At 31.0% G+C, this 26,446-nt stretch overlaps 2 protein-coding genes across 4 annotated transcripts in view; one reads left to right on the forward strand and one right to left on the reverse strand.

Moving 5' to 3' along the window:
* The first annotated feature begins 4,419 nt into the window (after nucleotides 1-4,419).
* Nucleotides 4,420-26,446, forward strand: part of LOC143919796 (neo-calmodulin-like) — a 47,245-nt gene continuing 25,218 nt past the window's right edge. The window contains exons 1-2 of one of the 2 annotated variants that reach the window (XM_077442369.1): nucleotides 4,420-4,509; nucleotides 13,837-13,878. In XM_077442369.1, coding sequence (XP_077298495.1) covers nucleotides 4,420-4,509; nucleotides 13,837-13,878 — 132 coding nt within the window. The remainder of the gene's footprint in view (nucleotides 4,510-13,836; nucleotides 13,879-26,446) is intronic. The other variant, XM_077442446.1, reaches the window with a different exon arrangement.
* On the reverse strand, nucleotides 14,767-22,688 carry LOC143909065 (troponin C-like). Of its 2 annotated transcripts, XM_077426961.1 has the most exons (6): nucleotides 22,555-22,688; nucleotides 19,765-19,792; nucleotides 17,781-17,924; nucleotides 17,420-17,536; nucleotides 17,217-17,348; nucleotides 14,767-16,908 (listed from the first exon to the last, which is right to left on the reverse strand). In XM_077426961.1, the coding sequence occupies exons 2-6, from the start codon at nucleotides 19,784-19,786 to the stop codon at nucleotides 16,880-16,882; spliced, it is 444 nt and encodes a 147-aa protein (XP_077283087.1). In that variant the 5' UTR covers nucleotides 19,787-19,792; nucleotides 22,555-22,688; the 3' UTR covers nucleotides 14,767-16,879. The 2 variants fall into 2 exon arrangements, with proteins under 2 accessions (XP_077283087.1, XP_077283096.1); XM_077426970.1 differs by lacking the exons at nucleotides 19,765-19,792; nucleotides 22,555-22,688 and adding an exon at nucleotides 18,051-18,081 and having other exon boundaries at nucleotides 15,968-16,908.

Below are 26,446 nucleotides of genomic sequence, written 5' to 3' on the forward strand. Positions count from 1 at the left end.
TTTTGGAAAAAATTCACCAACGCAAAAAAAAGCAATTCAGAGAAAATAACCGAACTCGTTTGATGGACGTACCTGTGTATAATTTAGATGCGTGCCCAGAGATATAGTGAGGCATAGTATAATTGCCTCCTTTTAGGTATTTTTTATATCATAATTAAAATTGATGAGTGAAACTATTGTAATCATTGCATTTTGGTGGAAATTCAAATAAAAATACATACATATATTAAAACTTACAGGTTGCCAGATTACAATCAAAGTATCCAGTCTGTTCGTGTTTACGAACTGGGGTCGAAATCTGAAATTTCGTTGATTGCTATATGTGTATTCCTACATATGTATGTATATGTTTAAGCACGATCAAAATTCTCCTGTCAGAAAGAATCCCATTTATTTTTTTGTTTTTGATTTTGATTTTGTAAGACGGTGGAAAGTCTTTAGAAAACGTGTTCTTCACAAGTCGCGTCACTAAATAGAATAGTCTAATATGTTGTTAAGCCCAATTAATGTTATTTAAAATATTTAACATTGCCATTTAATCAATTTTTTTTTTGTGAGTTGTAAATTTAATTATGTATAGCAAACATCTGCTATAAAATTAAAAAATAGTACCATGAAATCGGTATACCAATTTTGTTCATTTAAACAATTTGGAACGCGCATTTTTTCATAATATATCGACAATATACATATGTATGTTACAATCCAAGTCTTCACTCCGGCTCTTTCATGAATATATTACATATTGGTTTTAGCGTAAGTGCTATCTTCCAATAGACTCACCGATTTCGAATTAAACTTTTAACTGTCAAAATCTTTAGAATTTCAAAACACCAAGTATTTAAAGGGGAAATCCTATGGAAAACACATTACAACGTTGCTATAATTCCCTTTTCCGCTAATATCAAAACGAATGCAACCCAAAGATTATACGTATATACAGGGCTTTTTTTATTTATATATATATATATATATATATATATATATATATATATATATATATATATATATATATATATACATAGTGGATGAGACAAACGAATAAGAATACTAAAACTTATGCCTAATAGTTTTTGCGTGAACGAACGAAATCTACACTTGGACTGTAACATACACACGTATGTATATATATGTACATTCATAGTTAAATATTACCCACATATACATATGTATACAAATATGTAATATCGCCTTATCCGAGAAATGGAGGGCCCCGGTCAAGATAAGGATACTTCAAACTCGCTCGCGAGTATCCAAACACAAACATAAACAGATTTAGAACTTGAAGCGTGGTGTACGGCGGCCATTTTGATATGGCGTCGTTTCCGGTGGTGGCGCTTATCGCAATGGCGGCCGCTTCCGGATCCTCTAATGGCCCATGCTACTACACCGCTAAGCTGCCAATCTCTCTAGTCTAACCGTATTCTAACTAACTTGCATTTAAATTAAAACGATTTGTCCAAAGGTCAATTTATTCCCCGATAAATTAATTTTATTGCAATATTAAACGCGTGGATGTGGTTCCAGCTGCCTAAAACTCGACGGCCTTACTTTAAGCTTCTACATAAACAAGTTAAATTTGTGTATTTGACCCTCTTGGGTGTTACCGTGTGTATAATCTGAATTTTAGAGATCCGAGGATTCCCTCTTTCACATTATACGCCAAACTTACCACTTCAAAGTATTCTTCCTTTTAATAATAAATGAGTTAAGCAATAAGCTTACATTATTGTTTAACAAGTTGTTATTTGACTTGTAATAATAATAACACTGCGAGTTATTATTTCATACTTTTGGAAATCAGAACTTTGACATTTTTTATTGAATTACTAAAAACAGAAACTATCAGTTAGATACATAGATTTTATATGTACATCTAATATATAATTTCGAAAGAGACTTTGTATGTAGTAAGTATATGTATATGTATCTTTGGTTGGGAATTTCAAAATTTCTATGACGACGATTCAATTTTTTTTTTCGATTCAAATAAATTTAATAAAAAAACAAATGAATATTTACTATTAGATTCGCCATGTTTACGCTGTTTATATTACAAATACTGAGCGAAGCCGGGTAAAACAACTAGTATGTAATTATTGTATCTAATTTTAAAATAAATTTCACCTGAAAAAGTCAACACACATAGATATTGATATTCAAAATCCTAAAACCGCTTTTGGAATCCCTATGGCCTATACTAAGCTAAACTACCCCTAATCATCATATGTAATCACATAATAGAAATTCGTTTTAGTTAGTGGTGCATCTATGTATGTACATACATATGTATATTACAGATATATAGCAGTGTCCCAATTTCGTACACTTACAATCACAATTTTACTAGAGTTAAAAATGTTTTATTAACTATAAATATGTAAGGTAAACAAATCCCAACCAATCCTATAATCATCATCATCATATACAGCCGCTTACCATCCACTGCAGAATGAAGGCCTCTTCAACACGCTTCCACTCGTCTCTGTTTTACGCAACTCTCATCCATCTCACCCCATTCATTTTCCTAATTTCGTCTACCCATCTTCCCTGCGGTCTTCCTTTTACCATTTTGCATTCTCTCGGGTACCATTTTAGCACTTATTTTATCCACCTTTCGTCCATTCTTCTAGCCACATGGTCCTCCCATTGTCATTTCAATATATTTACTCTATTAATAAATTTAATTCATACGTACCGTTGAATTAATTAATAATAAAATGTAAGTGGTTTAACGGTCATTATAATATACATATGTATGCACTACATAGTCAAGAGATTGTTGACAAATCGCAAATGGTTTTTAACTATGTACATCATATGTATATAGTTAATATGATGTAACATATATCGTTATTCTATTCAGTAATGCAAGTTTTTCAAAAGGACAATGTTATTTACTATTAAATAGTAATTTTATAACTAATTCGTAATATAACTAATAAGTAATTTTATAACTATTTTTTTTTTCAATTATAAATATCGTTGATTTTATAATTGAAAATCGTCTGGATTTTTGGTTCTTAATCAAAAAAAATAATGTTTAAATAGTTAGATAATTTTATTATATTTTTATATTTGAGATTGTAATGAAAATAATAATTTTTATTTTATTTTACATTTATTTCAAAATTCTTCTTGGCGGGTGCCGGCTTTCTTAGAATTTGACAAATACATACATATGTATGTATGTACCTATACGAAATATAACACATGTATATATGAACATCGTTTAATGATATTGGATTTATCTGCATTGAATTCAATTGTCACAAAGCCTGTCTACTCAAAAAGTGTTAACAAATCTAATTTAAATATTCATTGAGCGTATTTTGAATAATTTAAATTTAAACACCGTAGTGAACACATACCTGTTAAAATATTCTCCATTTTTGTAGAACGTGTGCCACGCTATTTTGCGAATTCAAACTAATCGATTCATTTCAAAGCATAGACATATGTATGTATGAAATAATATATAATAAAACACACCACGATCGTTTGTATGTTTTATTAGTGTTGTCTGAAATCTGTTCTCAGTCGTTAGCGTTTGTCATTAGCATACATTAGAGACGTCCTCTCACTCCACTCCTCGCCAAAGCCAAACTTCGCAAAAGCTCGTTACCTCTCTCCTACGAGCTTTTGACGCCGCGAATTTGGGTCACAGCTTTTATTGACTCAATTATCGACTTGTAAAGATCCTCCCCCTACCCTTATTATTCCGTCCAAACACCTCTCAGAACCCTTCAAAGTGTCGATTTGAACGGTGACAAAGCTTCGGATGGACTCAAAGCACTCAAAGCTGTGTGTGTATGTATGAAATATTTGGGAACAGTTTGTTTTTTTGTTTTTCTCTTTAGACGATGGTGGCCAAAGCTTATTCTTACTGTCTTCAACTACCAGCTTCCCGCTGGCTCTCCAGCAACGAGATGTACCAAAGGGCATACAGTCAATTGTTCACCTCTTCGTCCGGTTGATCGATCATATCGAGAGCAATAAAATTACCTATCTAAATTATCGAGCTATGCAATAATAATTTTCCGATCCTAAGCCGATCCAGGCAAAAGAACAATCTATTTCTATATTTTAAAACAACCAGCAAGGGTGTTGTAGATTTATTGTAAAAAATAAATAATTAAATACAATTGTTAAAATTAATGTAATAGTTAACATCGTTAATAGTTTAAAGTTAAATTGTTAGAGTTGTTTTTATACAAATAAAAATTATAATATTCAAAATAAGTTCAATTAAGCATCGATAATTAAATTCAATTAATAGTTGTTAAATATTTAAGTGTGCAAATATTGAGATTTTCGCAAAATATTTCACGTTAAATAAAAATAGTGCGGTTGAATAAATAAATACGGTTAGATAAAATTGCTTTTTTGGATTCATTTGAATAATATTTAAACGGCAAAATGGCGTTCGCTGCGGCTCGTATGATCCTGAAAGACAAGAGGCGCAAAACTTCCAAAGAAGACTTTCGGGATCCAAGGAATCGAAGCAAGGTAAACTAAAAAAATTACAAACAAAAAAATGTTTAGCATACCATAAAAAAAATCATTGAATCGATAGATGTAATGTTTAGATGTTTTATCGGGATTTTTTGCTCGTCGATGTTCATTAGGACCGTTTTTCAATGTATAGCTGAGTGATCGTCATTACGATTGAGTTTATTTACATATATCATCGTTACATGTGTATTTATCGACCTGAAATTTTATACGTGTTCAACACAATAAAAACACTTCTCCAATTTATCTAGTGCGATTTTTTTTTAATTTCAACAAAAACAACATTTATTCATATGAAATGAAAGCATTGAAAATATTCACAAAGAAACAAAATTAATTGAAAAAAAAAACCTCTTGTTTTATTTTAAATGAGAATTTGTATATTATATTTATTTACATTGGGTTTTGTATTTATGTGAATGTCTCAAATTTTTGAAAAATATTCAATGAAAAAGAAGTGAATAATATAATTTTAACTTATCTAAAAGATACTTATGCCCATAATATTTAGAATGTATGCTCGTATATATTTTCATTTCAAGCCGTTGCAAAGTCAATAAATATTTTAAATCGTTGCGTATTTGAGACTATTTCATACAAAGGAGTCCCACCGTTCCCGTTTAAACGCTAAGGGAATTATTTATTCGGCAACATAGGTGCTGTTATGTAAACCATGGAACCTTTGAGTCCCAAATGGAGAACGTATATTTTTACATTTTAAGTGAAAATGCGGTCGAGGCTTTTCCACACTCATACATAACCCAACAAACTCGCTCTCCGAATATAATATAAGACTGCCAGGAAAGAAAATTTTCCCATTATTTCTACTCATAGAATATCTTCTTATTACAGTGGCCTTAATTTCAAATCATACCTATTCTGAAAAAAAAATTGTCATACCGTTCATACGAAAAATTATAATAAGTCTACAGTGGTTTTGAATCTCTCATCACGTTTTTATATCTAGAAAAAATGTGTATGTGTTTGTGTGTGCATCTGTGTGTCCGTGTCTGTGTATTTTGGGGATTTTTTGAAAACCATTCGTCCTATCGAACTGAAACTTAGTATCGGTTACTGAAATGCGAAACGATGTCATTTTTTTTCACACTTTTATGTTGACCAGAAGTATTACATACCTCTCCTTATAGGTGTCCTCTTTATTTTTGGTTTTTCAATTCAATTACGTTGTGTATAATTAGTATGTATATCCTAAATCATTCAACATATTTGTTTTTTTACGTACAATAAGAATGATAAACTTTATACATTGAAATTTTTAAAATATTTTTACCTCAACCGGAAGTAGTTCTTTTACTCTAGAGAACCAAGTTTTTTTCAGAAACTTTTGGGTGCTTTGAACGAAAATTTCATAACTGGAAGTTTAAACTTAAAACCAAGTTATATATAAAATTTAGTGAAGATCCGTCAGCCAGAAGTGACTCTTGTGAAAATTTATATTTATATTCTTTGTGTACTTAGAGTTGATAAGATTTTGGTTAGAATTCGTAGATCGGAAGTATTAATTTGTTTTAAAACATTATTTTATTTTTTTATTTGGACCTTTTAAACTATTTTTATCTTCTTCATATTTTATTTTCATAATATTTATAGTGATGTTAAGTGATAAAAAATTTTCTGAACAAAATCTGACTACCGAGATTTGAAATTTCCCTACATTTGCGCTCATTTGTATCGAAAATATTCTCATATCCCGTATGTGTGAACGTGTATGTATGTTTCATTATCGAATTTTGATTTTTATACTTCTTATATTCCTTAACTACATAGGTAAAGTCGTAGGTTTGATTACTTGTAAAAAAATTGAAAAAACGACATTTATCAAAAATTGAGACTCGAAATTCATTTCTCCCCCTAAAATTCAATATACAAATTTACTGTAACTATCGCTTGATTTTAAAGCTATTTTCGATTTATTTTTACGTGGATCTTTTGTATATCGCAGTGTACATCATATTATATTATATATTTCGTTTTACCAGTGTTATTATATGGCATACGACAATTATGTATCTACATATGTATGTAACATGGCAATTTGTTCACTATGTTGCTCCTTTAATGTACCTATGTACATACATACTAAATAAAATAATTTAACATAAAAAAATTCTTCTGAAAATAGTCAAGACTCGGGATGTTAATATGTATATTGGAATCTGTAAATGAATTAAACGAAGTAAAAGAGTATATGTGTTATCCGAGACTAGTAATTCATTAAATTGATATTTGATTAAATAAATTTAACTTAATTTGATATTTCGTTAATAAATATCAAAACAAGAAAATATTTTGATCGCATAAAAGCTCAAACCTTCACATGTTATTTAGTGTGCGAAATGAAGGCTCTATTGATTTGATTACACACTAGTTTATGATATATGAACACACGTATATATAAATAATTAATACTATTAATATAATCAATAAAGTACGTTTATCGCGGCCCCGGTAATAATTTTCCACATTTATGTATATATTTGCGTTAAAGTTTAACCCTTTCCCTGTGGAAAGCTCGTTTCGTTTCAAGGCCTATCAATTTTCACGATCAGTGGCGTGCCCGGAGGATATTAACCGACTGGACACACCACCACAAAATAATTCAGTCAACTTCCGAACAACTGTCAACATTCTGGCCGAATCAAATATTGACGATGGACTTCGAACTCTGCCAACATCTTACCCGTTAGCTTTGTCTGTATTATCAACTAGTATGTACTAGCAACTAGTATACAATATTAATACATATAAGCATACAATGCGAGTTCGCATTCTCTCTCACTCTCGACAAATGGAAATAGCGGGAAAAGGGTTTTCCATTAGGTCATTTAAGATTGATAGGTTCTCCATCTACACGAATTACCTATAAAAATCACCAATCTCCCAAGAAAACACTTTACCTTCGGGTGCTGAAACATTTATATACCCCTCGAGTGTTTTCCGCAATACGGTGAGAATAAATCAAACGCAATAAAACAAAAATTGGAGATGATATCTCGAAAAGTCGTCATTTCCTTATAAAATAATACGTCCATGCAAAACCTTACAAACTTTTAGATTATTACATCATATCCCGTGTTTATTTTAATTTCATAATGTATGTATTGATATATGTACATATATACGACGTGAATAATTGGGGATAAATTTAGTATGATTTAAATTTAAATGTTGAAAAAATTTTCATATACATAATGTAATTTAAGTAATTTTAAGTTAACGAAGTTATATTTGGTTTTAAGTGCGGCAAAAAGCACAAAGTTTTTATGAACTTTTGACAGCAGATAGGAGTATTTAAAATTTATACTAATGACACAAACTTGCTATGCTTTGATATGAAATTACTTAAAATTTCAAACACATCTGGAGACAATAAATTCACTTCTATTTATAATATCAAAACATAATGCATTCAAAAGCAAATACAATCTAATTTCCTTTCGTTTTTAAGGGCATCCGTACTGTTGTGCAGAATGAACCATTTATTATGTCACGTCCATTCGTCTATCGTTTCTTCCGAATGAAGTACCTCGAATAAATTCTTATATGTACATACATACATACATATATAAATATACATGTTTCGATCAAGACTCATCTCAATCAAATATTTTGCTATTGTCTTTATAACAAGACGTCTGACAAACTGTTTACGATTTAGAACAGTGTCACAATCAAAAACGTTGAAACAACACATTAATGTAATATATATGTATGTTTTCCTTTGTGCAAATTCCTCAAATACATTTTTACACGCGGAAAACACTTATGAACGTTCTGGAATTCTCGTTCGTTATTCGTTTCCTACTCCAATTCTTCGTCACCCCTCCGGAATGATGGAGGACTTCCTCGGACGGAGTGTTACGCACCCCCTAAGCCGGAAATAGCAACTTGGCGTGCCAATATCCGGACAGGGTCCGGAAGGGGGTGTAGTATCTACGAAGATACGGTTTTCCCACGTAAATACTCGTAATTTTACGTTACGGTTCCGTGGACTAATTCGTAAGGACTAACAAAGGAGTGACGTTAATCCCGGTCGCTGTCCTCAAATTACAACCCCCGTCGTCTATTGTTTATGCTACTTGAAGGGTCAAAACGGATGCAGATCCTTCTCGGTAATCGATCGTCTTATGTTGTAGTTTTGATACCAGTAGAATGATAATATGACATTAACATACATATATTTCAGACTGAAAAGTTTAATTATAACAGTAGAATTATATGCATGAATGCTTTTCGAAAATATTATTTCAATAAACATTAATGGAATTTGATACAATTCATAAAAATTTACCTACGTATTTGACAATTTTACCTACATATTTGAAGCATTAGATACAATTCATATTGTAAATATGTAGGTTTTTGAGCTCTTTCTCCTATTATGCTGTACATTAACATTAGAGTAATATAATACTATGATTACCTACTAACAACATTTAATTAAAATTGTAAAATAGAAAATGATCAGTAGATCAGTAGCTATTAAAATAGATATAAAATGTATTGTGAACATAATTTAGTAAGAATAAAAAGCATTTAAAAATCAGAGATACAATTCATAAAAATTTACCTACATAAAAAAATAACCTGTTTTGTTAAAAAAAAAATCGCGTTTTCTATAAAATCTGTATGTATCTGTGGAGATTTCAAAAATATATAGACATTTGTCACTACCGCTACGGTACCACTAAAAAAATACTGGTAGCTACCGGTATTTATTTATTTAATCAATTAGGGCAATAAATCGGCTATGCTACCTTTCTCAATTATCCTCAAATTAAATTTAATTAATTACCAATATATATTTATTAATTAATTGCATGCTAATTATCAGTTAATTGTTTATTATTTTTATCAGTTACTTTAATAAATTACTGTCTAAATTTCAAAATAATGTGTCGAGTCTTTCTACACCACGTGGATTACCGATCAGTGAGTGTCAAAAAAAAAACGAATTTTTTGTGTGCTCTTTAATTTGAAGAATTTTCGTGTAGAAAGGGTGGCTTTAGCTTTTAAATCTAATATATAATTTCGAAAGAGACTTTATATGTAAATTTGAATGTAAGGTTTAGTTCGCAGAGTCCTTGAAATCTTTTTGATTGAAATCCTAATCATGAAATCCCACACATTTTAAATATTTATAGTTTATACTATTGTACATTTGTTGTCTGTCAGTTGTTTACTGTCAAATGATTTTAACTAGAAACTAAGTAACTCTGTTAAGATAATGCTTTCATCTAGTATCCTTTGTTGTTTTTTCGCAAGAACTTCATCAGAAAATATTTGCAGTCGTTTAAGATTCGCTTACGCCAAACGTTTTTTACGGCAGAATATGGTAAATACTGAATGAATATATATTTAAATACTGAATGACGTCGGATAGTCTGCAAATGGCTAAACAATAGTTTAATATAAAGGTAAATAGTCTCAGGATAGCTGATCTCAATGCAGAGCAGGCGAAAGTCCGAATTCTAAGAAATGTTAAAAAATCACGAATGCCCATGCGAGGAGACGTTACATACAAGAATACAAGAATTATATTATACTTATTTTTTTATGAAGAGCATACATGTTTAGGGGGTCCAAAAAAAATAGTGGAAGAAAAATCGAACAAACTGCCACTTCCGGTTTACGGATATTTACCAAATTTTATAAATAACTTGGTATTAAGCTTAAACTTCTTGATATGAAATTTCAGTTCAATAAACCAAAAGATTTCTGAGAAAAACATAAAAAACCTCGATTCTCTAGAATAAAAGTACTACTTTCGGTTTAGATAAAAATATTTAAAAAATATTACGTTATAAAATTTATAGTTTCTATTACATGTAAAAAAATTTCAGTTCGATTCAGTTAGTGGTTTGGGAGATAATTGAATTCAAAAACTTAAAAAAGGGGACACCTATAAGGGGAGGTACCACTTCCGGTCAACTTAAAAATTTGAAAAGAAATTAACGTCGTGTTGATAAGAATTTCAGTAACAAATACTAAGTTTCAGTTCGATAGGACTTAACGTTGTTCAAAAAATCACACAGACACACACATTTTTTCTAGATCATGAAAACGTGATTAGTGATCGACTCCGAGTTCTAATTTTCTAATTTTTGAGTGAGTGAGTGAGTAAGAGTTCTAATTTTCGCATGATCACAAAACTTCATCTATTGTTACTACGTACATAGATACAGTAAAAACATGATATATGTATACATACATACATTACATATATGTGTGTATTTCATACTTAATGTTACTCATTCAGTAATCGAAATTGATTGCATACAAAATGACATTTCACGACAATATATGGTTTTTCACCTACATTTTCCCGTATTTTAAACACCCACTTCTTTTCATGTTTGTGTGAAATATTTTTAGCTTATCCGCGCCCGTTAAAGAGATTTATGTTAATAACGTCGTCTTATATCTCTTTCGTCCATACATCTTTCTTAACCGTTATCCACACGGTTTGCCGATACGCTCCCCTTCGTTATAAACCCAAAAAAGGGTCTTGCGGACACCACCATTTGAAAATTAAGTATCCCTTACACACAAATGTATCCCTAGATATTTTTCGTCGGCAAAGATAAGCCGGCATTCGTTCGAATATTTGAATATTTCAAATAGGATTGTATATTGTTTCGAGTGAATAAATCGCACTCTTTTATCGTCATTTCCCTCATATTTTTTGCCATGCGAATATTGAGCATTTGGATTTCGGAGATGATAAGCGACAAATCCGCTAGCGATCCCACGAGAGCTTAACGATGTATAACGGAATATATTTTTTTATTGGAAATTTGAAATTTATCCACACATAAATGTATTTTTTTGCACGCAATTTAAGGGTAATTTTTGAGATTTTTTTGCAAAGCTTAGATATATATTCATATGAGTTTCTGTAATTGGAACGGTGCTGCGCCCCTAATTGGGTGCTACGCCCCGCTGAGTCTAAGGGGACTCTCCTCCCCATCCTCCGCGTAAATGACCTCCTCTTCTAATTTATCTCGAAATACGAGGAATGCTAGGATGCTGGAGAAAAACCCGAAAGGACACTTATATAACGTATACGAACATGATTAATTCAAACGTAAAAATGCGTGACTAGGAAGTTTCACTTCTTTTATATTTTTCCAACGAAGTAAATAACAAGAGTCATCGCGTTTGAGTTTTCAATTCTTCGCCCTTTGTTCATGACACTTCTTGTATTTACGAAAATAAATTGAATTTAGCCTCAGTGGGTTGGAAGACATATTATTTCCTTCCTTAATACAATTCTCTATTTTTTCTTTTCATTATTCTTTTCAATGTTTCATGCTGTAACTCTGCTCTAATAAATGTATACATATACCTATATACATACATATGTATGTAAGTATATAAAACACGCACGCATTTAGACAGAATAAATACGCTTAAAGTACATAATATTATGTAGAAAATTGTACACTAACCAGAAATTCGTATTTGTCCGATTTCTTTATGCATTATATATATATATATATATATATATATATATATATATATATATATATATATATATATATATATATATATATATATATATATATATATAAATATACATGTATATATATAAATTTATATATATATATATATATATATATATATATATATATATATATATATATATATATATATATATATATATATACATATACTTACATAAAAACATTAATTTATATGCATATATATGTATATATATATATATATATATATATATATATATATATATATATATATATATATATACATACATATGTATATACATATGTATACACATATCTGATGAGTCAACGCTCTTCTTTCGACAAAGAAGAATCGTTCGGTTGACAAATAAAAAACTCTGTGAAGAAGATGAATATACCATATTGTTTCAGTAAAAAAATAAGATTAAAAGCAGACAGAAACAAATTCTCATATTGTTTATTGAGATGCTATCTAATTTCATAAAATATGATATACACAAGTGGCTCTGAAATGTTATATAATATATACATGTATTACTTTTTTATTATAAGCATTCGTTACGGACGTAAAAATTTTCATTTTCCACCTTGGACATCTTTTATTATGTAAGAAGCTCGTCTTTTCACAAAGACGAACAAGGACTTGAATAATGCTCATGTTTTCAAGTGATTTTTTTTTCATTTTATTTATTACGTCGAAAAACACTTACATACAATAGCAAAAAAAGGCATGTTTACCACAGTTGCCATTATAAGTTGCCCCAAGGCGACTCCTATGGCCAAAGTTGTACATATTTACTTTTAGTGGTGAAAAATAGATAGCCAAATCGGTGAGAGCCTGGAATCACATATGTATATCCTAGGTCTGGCCAGTAGCATTTCAGGGATCGAAACCACGACCTCTCAGTTGCTAAGCAATAAGCTATGTTGCTGGTTATATTTTATTTTATTTATTATACAATTATTTCTACCATAGGTGAGCCGACAGGTTGCCCCAAGGCGACACCGATGGTTAAACTTTTATACATACATACATATAAATACAAGTATTATACAATATAATAGCGTCATCTATGAACAAACTGGTACAATCAACGAATTCGATATACGAACTTTCATACGAAACAAAGCAATGAAAAAAATCGCATTACTACAAATTGGAGAAAGAGTCTGTCGTACAATTTTTATGTTTGAAATTTTGGGTCAATAAAAGGCGATATAAATTGTACATATCTAACATTCAGTTGCAGAGTATTTTCTTATACATACGTAGTATAGTAGTTCAAGTAACTTAATTTACTATTTATAAGCTGATGTTAGGACTATGTCTATTGCCAAACCTCTTCTACGAGAGTGCAGTCAAATTAATGTACTAAGATTTTTTTAAACGATTCAAATTTCTATGAAATACAATTTGACTACACTCTTGCGTGTTTCTCTATATTATATGTGTGTGTGTGTGTGCTCTATATATGTATGTATTATGTTATCTGTGTACCTTTCTATGCCGATTTGTTTGTCTATCGCCTTAAATGTCTATATATGCTACAGCGACCCACCCTGCCGCAAAACGACCCCGCCCAAGTTCAACCCCATTCGCACATTTGTCCCAAAAATAAATCAATTACACAAAAACACACCAAATTATCCAACAGAGGATTGAACAAAGCACCGGAACGCGGACACGACCGAACCTGGAGGATGACAGCGATTTTTTTTTTAATATGGCGATTTATACGTTCGTTTAGCGGCTAGGTGGCGTTTGCTCAACTACATATGTGTCTCAGTGTATCAGTGTTTGATTGTTCTCTTTCAGGCCCGCAGCGCGAGCACAAGTAGCTTTAGGAGCGTCAGCCAGGTAAACCCTGATGATACAGCAGGGGCCAAGGGCCCTGCCCTGGACCTACGCCCCAAATTTGTGCATGATTTTCCTATATAAACCTTAGATACAAACCACTACTACATTAGATACGTTGTGTATAGCGTTTTCGGCATGCATGTTATCTCATGTTGTTGACGAACGCTTCAGTCTCCCTGTCAGTATAAAAATCCCATCCCTCATCCATTATTCATACCCGTCATTACTTCGCGATAAAACGAGCACTAAATTAAAACCGTCTTGATAATTTATCGTTAGTATCAAGCGAAATTCGACTAATACACTTATGCATATGTATGCTTACTTTTGTATAATGAATAAGTTAGCTGTGAATGCCCGACTTAACCTTTTGACATTATCGCTTCGAAAAAAGCTTTTACAATATTAAATTGAAATATACACAGTAGGAAAATAAATAAGTGTCTACTGAAGTAATAATCAAATGGGATCTAAAATTATTTAATGTTAAATAAATGATTTCATAAAAAATAATGTTTTAGTTTAATAAGGGTGACCATATCTCCCAGAATACAAAACGGGACACTCCGCAAACAATTACCCCCCACCCCACTTATACATATAAAAAAAAGTGTTGCACATCCAAAATTTTTATAATTTTCCCCTCAATAGCATAATATTGTCGAGGAATCATAATTTTTTTTAGAATGTAAAATTCTTGTGTACAAGGAAAATTCTGAATCGTGCTAAATTCACAAATAAAATAACTACAAATTTTCTAAGAAATTATTCTGAGTTTCTTTTATATATAACATAATTCTTCTTTTGTTAAGTACCAGTTTTTGTTAAGTATAAGTTATTTTTACCAGAACTTAAACTTCTTTAAAAGAGGAAAATGAAACAAGATAAAAGATTAAATATAATATAATATTCTATTTTACCGTTATTTAAAAATAGTTTTGATGAAAATAATAGCACAAAGCGATTTTTTTCACAAACATGTAACAAAATATATAAGTGTTACTTTAATATAAATATATTGTGTGTAAATATATGTATGTTGATATTATAATATTTGTTTTTGGGGAACAAATTGATTCGGAAAAATATGGAAATAAAAGCAATATCGAAATCAGTGGAGAGACCAAACGGTACAAATAAAAAAAATAGATAAAATAACTACGAAAACGACGGGACGAAAGCAAATCACGTAAAAAACGGGACTTTCCCGTCCAAAACGGGACGTATGGTCAACCTTATTTTAATTCAATAAATTTTCTCTTTTAAAAACTTATACGATATATATATATAATACAATAAAATCCATTCTATTTCACTCAGTTTTGTTATTATTTATTAATTTCACTAATTTAATAATAAATAAAGTTATAAAGTTATATATATTCGGTGTACATCGAAGGAACAAGATTATGACAAATTTGGTATATTTTTTTCCCAACTGCGATGATGTTCATATTTACATATTGTATTGATGTTTTCTTAAATGTATTCGAAGTCTTTTGTGTAAGATTAAAAAAAAAAATCAAGATAAAATGAGGCTGTAGCATTTTTTACATGTAAAATTCTTACAAAATATATTGCAAGTGTAATTTTCTGTCCGCATAATATTTCAAAACATTCATCCACCACTCCTCCTAAATATCGACCTCCCTCGAGTCCTTGTCACAGTGTGTTCTTTCGTATTGCCTAGTTTTTAGTGAATGTTCATTTTAGATTTCGCATTTGATAATCGTTTAGTATAGCGGCATGAGACAACCGACCTGGACAGCAGCATGATCATCAAAGCCATCATCATAGAGTTTGTTTGATAAAAAATCATCCAAAATAACACTAACTAACTCAACACGGTTTCGCATACAAACGAATACCGCACCATTGATTTAATTGAATTTGTTGATTTGTCTGTATATGTGTGATTTTATTTTACTTTTCCATTCAAACTTTTTATTTTAGATGATAAGACGCTAAAATTGGCAATTTAATAAAAAAAATCATCTTCATATCATAATAAAATGAAATTAATATAATATTTCGTAGTTGTATTATAGATATTAAATATTTAAATTGATTAAAGTAGGTACAATATATTATAACATAATTAATCCATCGGTATAGATCAGTATTTTTCTTTTATTTCCTTCACAATTCAAAACACAGTATGCGGTTTTTTTTAATTCTTAATAACATTAAAAAGTATTGATTTTATTTGTTTATAGTACATTGTAAACCAAACATCAACATCTAAAAATATTTATGCATTATAAAATTTCCGAATAGTCATTTTAGTATAAAATGAAATTCCATTGAATAAATAATTTGTATGCACATATGTATTATTATAATACAGTAAAACGAAAAAATTCATTATCTAATTATATAAGTTTTTTTTTATTGCGTCTCCCATTATTAATTTATCTACATATGTATATACATGGTATCAATAGATGAAGTATTATGATCGTGAGAAAATTCGACCTCTTGACGATTTTTTTTTCAAGCGACGAATGTGCAAAATTATTTTTGCCGTATACCGGATTGACACGATTCGAGTTCAATGGGACCGAGTCCACCAATTCAGTCACTTGGACGTTGCCAAGTTATAAGTAAAGTCCGGATGACCACATTAGTTGACTCGGTCCGAGTGCACTCGTATCGTGTCAACCCTGTATGAGTGAAATTTTTCGTGAATGTCGTCACACAATGGAAATGATCTAATTAGTATTATAATACATGTATATTATTATTACAAAATTTAATGGATATAAGGTTGGATGGAGTACTTCGATACGGTGCCAATAATAAATAGCCTTTTGGTATCGCAAAAGTCCTTTAAACTTCTCTACATAGATACAGCTGTGAGATGTCGATGTATTAATATTAAATTGTTGATGTTTGGGCCACTTCGCACATTCGCGATCGCGTTGTAGAAATAATCCCGAGTGTTGATTATTTAATCGGTGTACGAGAGAGCAGAAACGGTGTAATGAAAACACGGCCAATTTTAATCTCCGGTCATCATTTCCATGAACTCTGAAATGAAAACAATTTAAATTTTTATTAGAAACGCGAACGCTGGAAGTAATTTTGAGCTTGCGAAACTTTATTACTGGAGTCGTTACAGCGACACCAAAACAATAGTGAATATTTACAACAGAGGCGTGTGATCTTGCCAGGTTTTTGAATATACCTATAGAATCAAATATAAGGATTTGTATATAGAATTTATTTTTTACTTACGGAGTGTTGTTGTTTAAATTTTTCAATTAAAAATTATATTTTTGCCTTCAAATGTAAGTAAGACAAAAAAAAGTTGTGTAAATCAATTCTAATCATATTACCGTCAAAGTCAACAGTTCCCGAATCGTCCGTGTCGATTTCAGCTATCATCTCGTTCAGCTGATCCGGAGTGAGTTGGTCGTCCAGAGCCATCAAAATCTCTCGCAAGCTGCTCGTTGGTATATATCCGTTGCCTGGAATACAAATAGATACACTTTAAAATTTATTGAGTTTTAAGGAGGATCCGAATTAATTCGAAACTCACCCTCTTTGTCGTAGAGGCGAAAAGCCTGCTTCAGTTCTCTTTGAAGTGCCTCATCGTCCTCGTCCAAGAAATGAGTCGCCACTCTGCAGAACGAGTCGAAATCGAGTTTTCCAGTGCCTGGATGGAAATGGAAAAGCTTCAATATGGCCGAGAGAAAATCGAAAATAATTTTACTTTAATACAGGAAGCTCATTATTCGACCCAAAGTTAACTGTCACTCAACGAACGCTTGCCTACTGGACCCTTCCATTCAATATAACAACAAAAATCGAACCCTCCAACCATCAAAAGACACTCCACGTAACCTTTTTTTACGATCTCTAAATATGCAAAAATATTTTAATTTATTCAATAGACTAACCTTCGTTGTCTTCGCCGTCTAATAATGTTTCCAATTCCTTATCATCGTAACTGTATACCATTGTGTTGAGAATTGTGCGCACTTTTTCTTTTTCAATCTTCCCTTGCTTGCTCGAGTCGAACATCGAGAAAGCCCTCTTTAACACTGTCAATAAAATACATTTAAACTAAACACAATTTGTATTTATAATGATCAAAACTATGAAGCATGTATTTACTTCAATCCTGTTTAAAATTCAACAATATAAGGTATATGTACATCTCCAACGGCGACACAGTTTCAAATCATCATTCACAGCCATTCGCCATCCAAAATGCTACCATTCGTCTCTGTTTTGGACGACTTCCATCCATCACATCTTACACATTTTTCTGATGATACATTTGGGTAGCTTAGTGGTCAATAAAATATTCGCTGCAATAAGCTACTTTTTAATGGTATGCCTTGGGTGAAATTCTTAAATTGTTCGTCCCGTGGAGCGAATTGTTAGAAAGGTCCGCCTTACTTTATTTTATCTCAGAAATGGATATGTAACGTATATTTTCTCAAAAGTTCGTATTTATTGTTTATTTTCAAGAAAGGTTTTACATCGATATTTTACTGAATCGGTTATATCCGAACTGATTTTATATCTCGTATTTTTATTTGCAGACGTCCTATCTCTCACAAAACAACGAATGTGATGGATTTAATCTTCATGGGTGACAAGTTTGGTCCGTAAAATTTTTAATTATTTAATAAAATCGCGTTCTGACCAAAACCATATCAACTCCAAGTTAGTACATAAAGAATACAAATAGAATAAATGTTCAGCTTGATACGTTCAGGGGTGTGGAAAAAATTCCACTTCCGGTTAATTAAATTTAATGATTTCTATTTATTTTCATCGATAACGGATTATACTTGATTGATTATACTTGATGATTATACTTGATGATGATTGATACACGGATTATACTTGAATTTTGTCGTGTAGAGTACACATATTTAAAAGGTCGAAAAAAATAGTGTGTAAAAATAAGCTTATTTTTATCATATTATATTTTATCACCCAATAGGGTAGGGTGTATGCAAAATGTTTTTTCCATTTTTATTTTGATATAATTTCTTTTTATTTGAAACAAAATTCAATTTGACCTATTTTTGCCTGCCGCCCCACCAAGGAAAAGCTGAAATTACGTTCCTGCATTAGGGCACTTCTTTCGTGTATCTATCGTCCATTCTTGAAGCCACGTGACCCACCCATTGCCATTTCATCTCTCGACCCTCACCATTACAACAACCGCCTTTGTCATACTTATAATTACGTATTCCGTATACTATCTCTAATTGTTATAACAATCATACATCGTTCCATACTTCTTTGAGTGCACTGAACCTTATACGGCACTCTAGCGTCCAATATCATAGCTTAAAATCCTGAGCTTCATTTCTAAGATTGCACTAAGTTGTACATGGAAAATGATCGTCTGAACCTAACAGAGATTGGGACCGTTACCTTACATTCAGTTGACGGACTATTGGCCACATGGACGCTTGGCCGAACGGACAATAGGCTGACGGACATTTGACCGAACGGGCAATTGACCTAAAGGCTTTGACTTCGACCAAAAGCCCATCGGCCTAATGTCCATTCGGCCAAGCGTCCGTCGGCCTAATGTCCATTCGGCCGAGCGTAGGTCGGTTTAACATCCGTCGGCCAAGTGTTCATTCGGCCAAAAGTCCGGTCACGTTACATTCAAGTATATGATAATGATATCATATTTAAGTAATATAAAATATTTTTATACATGCTTAGAAAATTATATTGTAATAACAAAATCTTTAAGATATTATATATGTACATATGCGCATATATCTTAAAGATCCGTACGTACGTACATATGTATGTACGTATACATAGATATGAGTGTGTACAATATACATATGTACCGAATCTGGAGTCTCTTAAATGTAGGTTAGTAAATTTTATAGTATGTCTTACTTGTCAATTGTTCTTCGTCCATTTTAATCTGAAACAAAAAGAAACAAATACATAGAATATGTATATAAAACTCAAATGTAATCTTAATGGACGGCGACGAAATCTTTCAAACATGACAACTTACAATAAAAATACCGCTTGTCAAAGTTGTCAACGCGTCACCAAGAAATCCTGTCACTATCAAAAGGGTCCTCGGGGCCAAATCTAAATCGGTTATTTTTATTCGAATTCTCCTCTTTATTTTTTCTCTCGTATATTTATTTATCGGCGAAAACTTTTCCACGCAACATTCGCATGAAAATTTATGTATTGACGTGAAACTCAATATTACTATTGCATTGAATTGAATCAAATTCGATGTAGTAAAACTTCCCGCGAAAAAATAAAGCAGGGGCGTTTTAAATTAGTCCGATCGAAAAATATTTACGGCCTCCCATCTCTAATGGATTAATTTTAACGAGGTCAAATTTTCACCGCGTCTACAATTTTACGCATAGATTATAATCTTTATTTTTTGTTCGAGTAAAAAATGCAAAATCTCTCCACATAAATTTTAACGTTCAGCGATTTTGCCTCGAGTGAGCTCCCTTTCAAATTAAAATGCTTTTAAAACAAGAATAATAAAACTCACCTATGCGAGGGTTGATTGCATGCTGGGAATTATGATGATATGTAGTTGAACTAATATCCATTACCGGTTGTACATATGTTCGTATGTTACAACTAGTATGTACTTACATACATATGCATACAATGTAGTTGCACTAAATCATCATGCATATGTAGTATACATACATATAACTGAATTGTATGACAGCCATTTACGCTCTGATTTCAAGGATTTTTATATCTATGTCAGATTTTATCATTTTCGTTGTGTATGTATATTGATATTGACCACATTATACCTTTATTATTATTTCAACCAAATATGTATACATATAGAAAATTGTAATATCAATTCTTCGAAACATGCAAATGTGTATGCAAAACTCGAATTCCACCACGAAGCGTTTTTAGCAATATTCTGGCAACACTCCAAAACACCTGATTCTCAAATTCGGCAACACTTTCACACTTCTCGTTCTTCTTTCTTTTATTTTTTAGACGTATTTTTTAAATTGTTTTTGTTTCCATTTTTCAGACTATTTTGTAACGGAGTTTAGCGTGAAAATTTTGGGCTCTCGGCTAACATTAGTATTGCACGTTGCTTAAAAAATTAATTCAATAAAATTTTTTATCAACATATTGTTATATTAAATTCTCATGTAGCGAAGCATTGTATACGAAGATAAAAGCACATATTAGGATTTCATCTGATACTAAACTAAATTGTAAATTATCGAATGTATAGTTGAAAATTCTGTTTCTCTTGTATTTTGGCAACGTTCAATAATTTGCAAAAAATTGTTTTTCACAAAAATAATTAGCCTTTAAGAGTGTGGCAGATGTTTTCTGTCGGCTCTGAGCATTTTTCGCTTCAACTGAAAATCGATCAACAATGTAAAATATTGTAAACAAAACATTTCGACACGTTTCCTCGCGGATATTAACGAAGACTACTAAGCATCTTGAAAATTATTTATATTCGTATTAATTCTTTCCATTCAGTATTTTCAAAGTGCCTCTTATTATTATAATACTAAGCAAGATCCTTTCAATTTATTATGTTCTAAATTTCGTCGGTCCAAAGAGATAAATGAATCATATTTTATATAAGTCTCGTAATCTTCTCCAAGACGGCCCTTGAAATATGTTAACGTTCAAATGAACAAGATTTAATTTTCATATCATATCCGATTTCCAAAAAAAATGTCAGTAAAAAATCAATGAGCGCGTTAAATAAATAAATCTTAAGAGTTTCAATATCCACCTTATTTTTTCAATAATTCTGCAATAAAATACTATTTTACTAAAAATTCATATAATATATATTTGATGCCGTAATTATTTTTCGATTTATGTATTGAATAAATGTCACGTATCACGCAATTTTCTCAACTTTTTATCAAAGAAAAATAAAGCAATCAGATTTGTATTCATGTCAAATCTGCCCGCTCAGCGAGATGTCGAAATATAGTGCAAATTTTGCATGACAACAACAACGTCGAATGTCGAACTACAAAATAACTATGTAGATAATATTACATAATAACGAGGTTAATTTAACTGCAATTCAGCGAAATTTTACAACCCAAACTATGTACCAAACTACATACATATGTATATTTGGTCATGATGCCTTTAATACATATGTACAAACATAATAAAATAAATTTTGAAGAAACCTCAAACTTTACTAAATCCACCCAAAATATGTATACAGCCAATATTTTTATGCATACCTAAATAATTCCACATTAGACTCATAGACGTAATCCATTAAAATAATATCATATTTTACCAAACACATATCATTAAATGTGTTATGTCGATTTTAGTGGTGAATTCATTCTATCGGATTAAATAACAAATTAATATTTTTAAAATTATATTATATGTACATAGATATTCAATGTAATTTCAAATTATTCATAATATATTGTGGAATACGTTTTTATAAAGTAAATAGGTATTGTATGTAAATATACATATATGTATGTACACATATGTATGTTACAGCCTAAGTGCTCACTCCGGTATGTGGAACGTACTAGTTTGTTCATACGGTTTTAGTTTAAGTGCTAAAAGTTAAACGCTACCTACAAACAGATATCCCAAACGTGTTTAGCTTGCCATTTAAATATTTTACTAATCAACAATGCACATACATATATTTCATTGGCTTACAAATTGAATTAAATAGTGGCCTTCTCTCTCCTGCAGACGTCCTGTTGAGACTCTGTATGTATGTTAACCAGTCAGGTTACAACGGCTGGTTGAATCGAACTCGCCCACTCCAGCTCCAGAGATCTGCCTAAAAAGCCAATATAAACACAGACGTATACTAGCAACTAGAATGAATCTATTTTAAAAGTACATGTATGCGTATGTTTATCATATAAAATATTATAATAAACAGTCTGAATATGCTCACAGTGCACTTTCTGAAGCTTCCCAAACTGGGTTGTGAGGATGTCAAAGTTTGCCTCGTATTAAAGAGTTACCCGTTCGCATAATGAACAGGCAGCATATTGTAATTATAATATGGCCGTACAACTTTGGGAGGGAAAATTAAACGGCAACGTAAATTTAATATGAACCTATTTACCTATACATACATACATAAAATGTGTATGTATAATGTTATAAGTGTACGGCGCATAAGCTGTTCGTGTACGACATTTAATTAGTTCGCATCGAAATATTTCACATGCAATACACAAGTTCTTGTGTATCAAACGTTTATTGTTTAAAATACATACTATAGTTGAGGATGTTGCTCGGTTTCTATGAGCTTTTGTTTGTAGTTGAAGTTGGGAACGTTGCAAACGGACAATGGAACACGTGAAAAAATACTCCATTGAGTTTTGATATTGTATGTTTTGAATTGACTATAAAATAAATACCGTGCAGTAAAAAATGGTGGTGATATTTGAACGTTTTCAATACTGAAATATTCATAAAATTTATCAGAATATATATTGCATAAGTTCATGCCCATTAATCAATATAAAATATTTGAAAATCAGGCATTATCTTATGCAATCATCCAATAATTAGAAATTATTTTTAATTTTTAAATCTATTCTTTCTAAAAGAAATGAAACTTTCTGTTATTGTTGAATATATAATATTATATGAGTGGTTTTACCCGGTTTCGCTCGGTATTTGTAATACAAACCGCTTAAACATGCCTAAATTTAATAGTATTTATTACATTCATTTGAATAGTTTTATTTTATTTAAATTTATTTGAATATTTATTAATTTTTTTATTAAATTTAACATCACGGATTTTACTAACCAAAAGATATGTACATACAAAGTCTCTTTCGAAATTATATATTAGATAAGGTTTCCTGAACTCGTCGTATAATTTGTATACTAAAATTGATTTTATTTATTTGTGTTATAAAAATACTCAAGGTGTTTGTCAATTATAATATCAAAAAATATATACATATATAACAAAAAAATATTAAAACAAGAATCAAAATAAATTAAAAGCAAAAACTCAAACTAAAGGGAATGATATATAAAAAAACACCCACACTGAGAAATCAAAATAACTCTTAGAAATTTATCAAGTTTGATAAATTTTATCAAAAGAAACTTTTAGGAATTTATCAAGTTTGTTTTAAAAGAGGCTTAGATTACTAAAAACTACCAATTCATTCGGAATACTATTTGACATTTTAACCAATTGAAGTAAATCTTCTTGAATGTCTTCAAACCGCTCCAAAATCAGTTAATTTAGCTACCCATTTTATTTATATAAATTAAAATTTAACATTAATTGTGCCATTGCGGGTTATACAAAAGAACACCTGTGGCCAGATTTTTACAAATTAAAAAATGCAGAAATTTATAATGTAACTAGAGATTTGAAATTATATTCAAATAATGGTGACAAATGAGGGTAGTTCAACAATAAAATCAGATAAATCAGAACTGTGAGAGGAAACGATCGGCCTGAATATCTGGATCACATACCTACTATATTCAAAGTCTGACCTTTGAATATATAAGTCAAATATATTCAAAGTCTGGCCGGCAACACCACAAGTCACAAGTCAGGGCTCGAACCCGAGTCCCCCTCAGTTGTTAGCTCAGGTTATTATGACAGTTTTTTGATATACAATTGTTCCAATGTTTAATAAACATAGTAGGTACATATGTACATATGTAGTGTATTTAAAAATAAAACAAACAATATACGCATTCTGGTAAATTTTACAGTTATTTGCGATCTCAACTTGCGCTTTTCCGGCCGCTTTTATAAGAATTTTCTTCGGCACGGGCTAGTTTTTCTGTCGACGATATCCATCGTCGACCATCTCTATCATCATTTTCGTTTTATATACACAAAATACTCTTCTAGCCTACGCAAGCCACTTTAAATCAGCTGTTTTTCATCTTATGAGACATTAACGTAAATCGATAGATCGATCGGTCGGCAGATCAGATTAAACCACACGTCTGACAAGTATTGATAAATCATCTTGTATAAAATATGTATATTCAGATAGCCGTGCAAATTGTATGCGTGAAATATTAGATTAAAACACTTTGTGCAAATATATATTTTGAATTTTTTTTTTAGTTTAAACGCATAATTAAATTTTTTATACTCAAATACTTAACTTGTTCAAATAACAATTGAAATTGCTATGAAAGTTGAATTAAGTGGCTATAAATTTCTCACTCAACTACCGATTTGATCGCGTGCTGGTCGAAAACAAATGTTCTCAGACGTAAATAATTACTTTTTGAATAATCAAAACGTAAAATCTGAGAACGAAGCCTCAGTTCTATTCTCGAACCAGTATGTGTATAAAATCACAATACACACTTTCAATCAAACAATCTTAAATACATACACATGTGCATACATACATACATACAATATACGTTTGTATATTATCATTTTAATAATTTAATATGACGGTTCATATTCCGAAATAGAAGCAAATGCACATCGAAATTGCATCTATAAAACATACGTTTTATATTAACCGGTGAAAAACCGGTTGACTCGATACGAAAAACGGGACCAATTAGGTTCGCGTGACACCGGTTGGCCACATGTGCGTGACTCGCATTTTTACGAGCACTTCGTACACACGAATCGATTGTTTTTTATAACCATATTGTATTTTTATTTGAATCTGAAAGTATTCGCAGTGCAATGCCGCTCGTAATTTACATTCCAACGATTCAAGCGTATCGGAAAAATTACGCATTTTCATCTCTCGCTAATCCAATTTTTTTACTATGTCATTCAGAATACACATGTATATATGTACAATGCTTTGAATGTAAACATGGTACATATTTAATGATGATTTTATCATGTCTTTATGTGGCTTTTAGTAAATAATTGTCTTTTGTCAATTGAACATAATTGCAAGAAGTGTCTACTTTCTAACCATTACTGAAATGGCAGCCCATTTTCATACTTGTGTGCACCCCTCAGACTAGAAAAATGTTTGTAATTTATTTAGTCATTGATATTTCAAATTATATCGTTGCAAACGATACAAATCGTTTTGAAATTTGTTTTGTGGATAACTTGAATCATAAAACAAATAAGAAACCTTTCCATACAACTTTTGGCAAAATATATGAAAATTAACAATGATCCAACCACGGAAAAGTCGACCACAAATGATGATCGCAATATTTTGATTTGATCGTATATACATTTTTTCATTAAGTTTTTCACTTTCTCATCCTTTCGGGGGTACGTGAGGTTGATAATCACTGCACCATTCATTTTATTATTTTATGTATGTATATGTTAGTGATTTCATACTAGCAATTAAAGTATGCTTTCACTTCTGTTTCATATTTCGAGTACAATTTGGCTGAATCACTGAATATCTGTCACCGGATATATTAAATGCTCTCTTCTTCCGTTAGATAAGATGTCGTAATGCTTCAATAACTCAATTTTATTGGAATCATTCTCTCCTTTTCTTAATTCCTTAAGTATTTCAACCTAAACTGTATACCTACATTTAAGAGTGTTCATCAGAACGCAGTTTTTCTTTGGTGTCAATTTTGACCACATATTTCG

This window comes from Arctopsyche grandis, chromosome 1, assembly GCF_051622035.1.
Source record: "Arctopsyche grandis isolate Sample6627 chromosome 1, ASM5162203v2, whole genome shotgun sequence".
NCBI classification, from domain to species: Eukaryota; Metazoa; Arthropoda; class Insecta; order Trichoptera; family Hydropsychidae; genus Arctopsyche; species Arctopsyche grandis.

Excerpts from the sequence above, each read along its gene's own strand:
- LOC143909065 (XM_077426970.1), bottom strand. The coding sequence starts at position 18,081 with ATGGCTGTGAATGATGATTTGAAACTGTGTC. Across the intron at positions 17,925-18,050 it reads TGATGATTTGAAACTGTGTC|TGTTAAAGAGGGCTTTCTCG; the intron begins GCCGTTGGAGAT and ends TTTTATTGACAG. Across the intron at positions 17,537-17,780 it reads AGACGGCGAAGACAACGAAG|GCACTGGAAAACTCGATTTC; the intron begins GTTAGTCTATTG and ends ATTTCCATCCAG.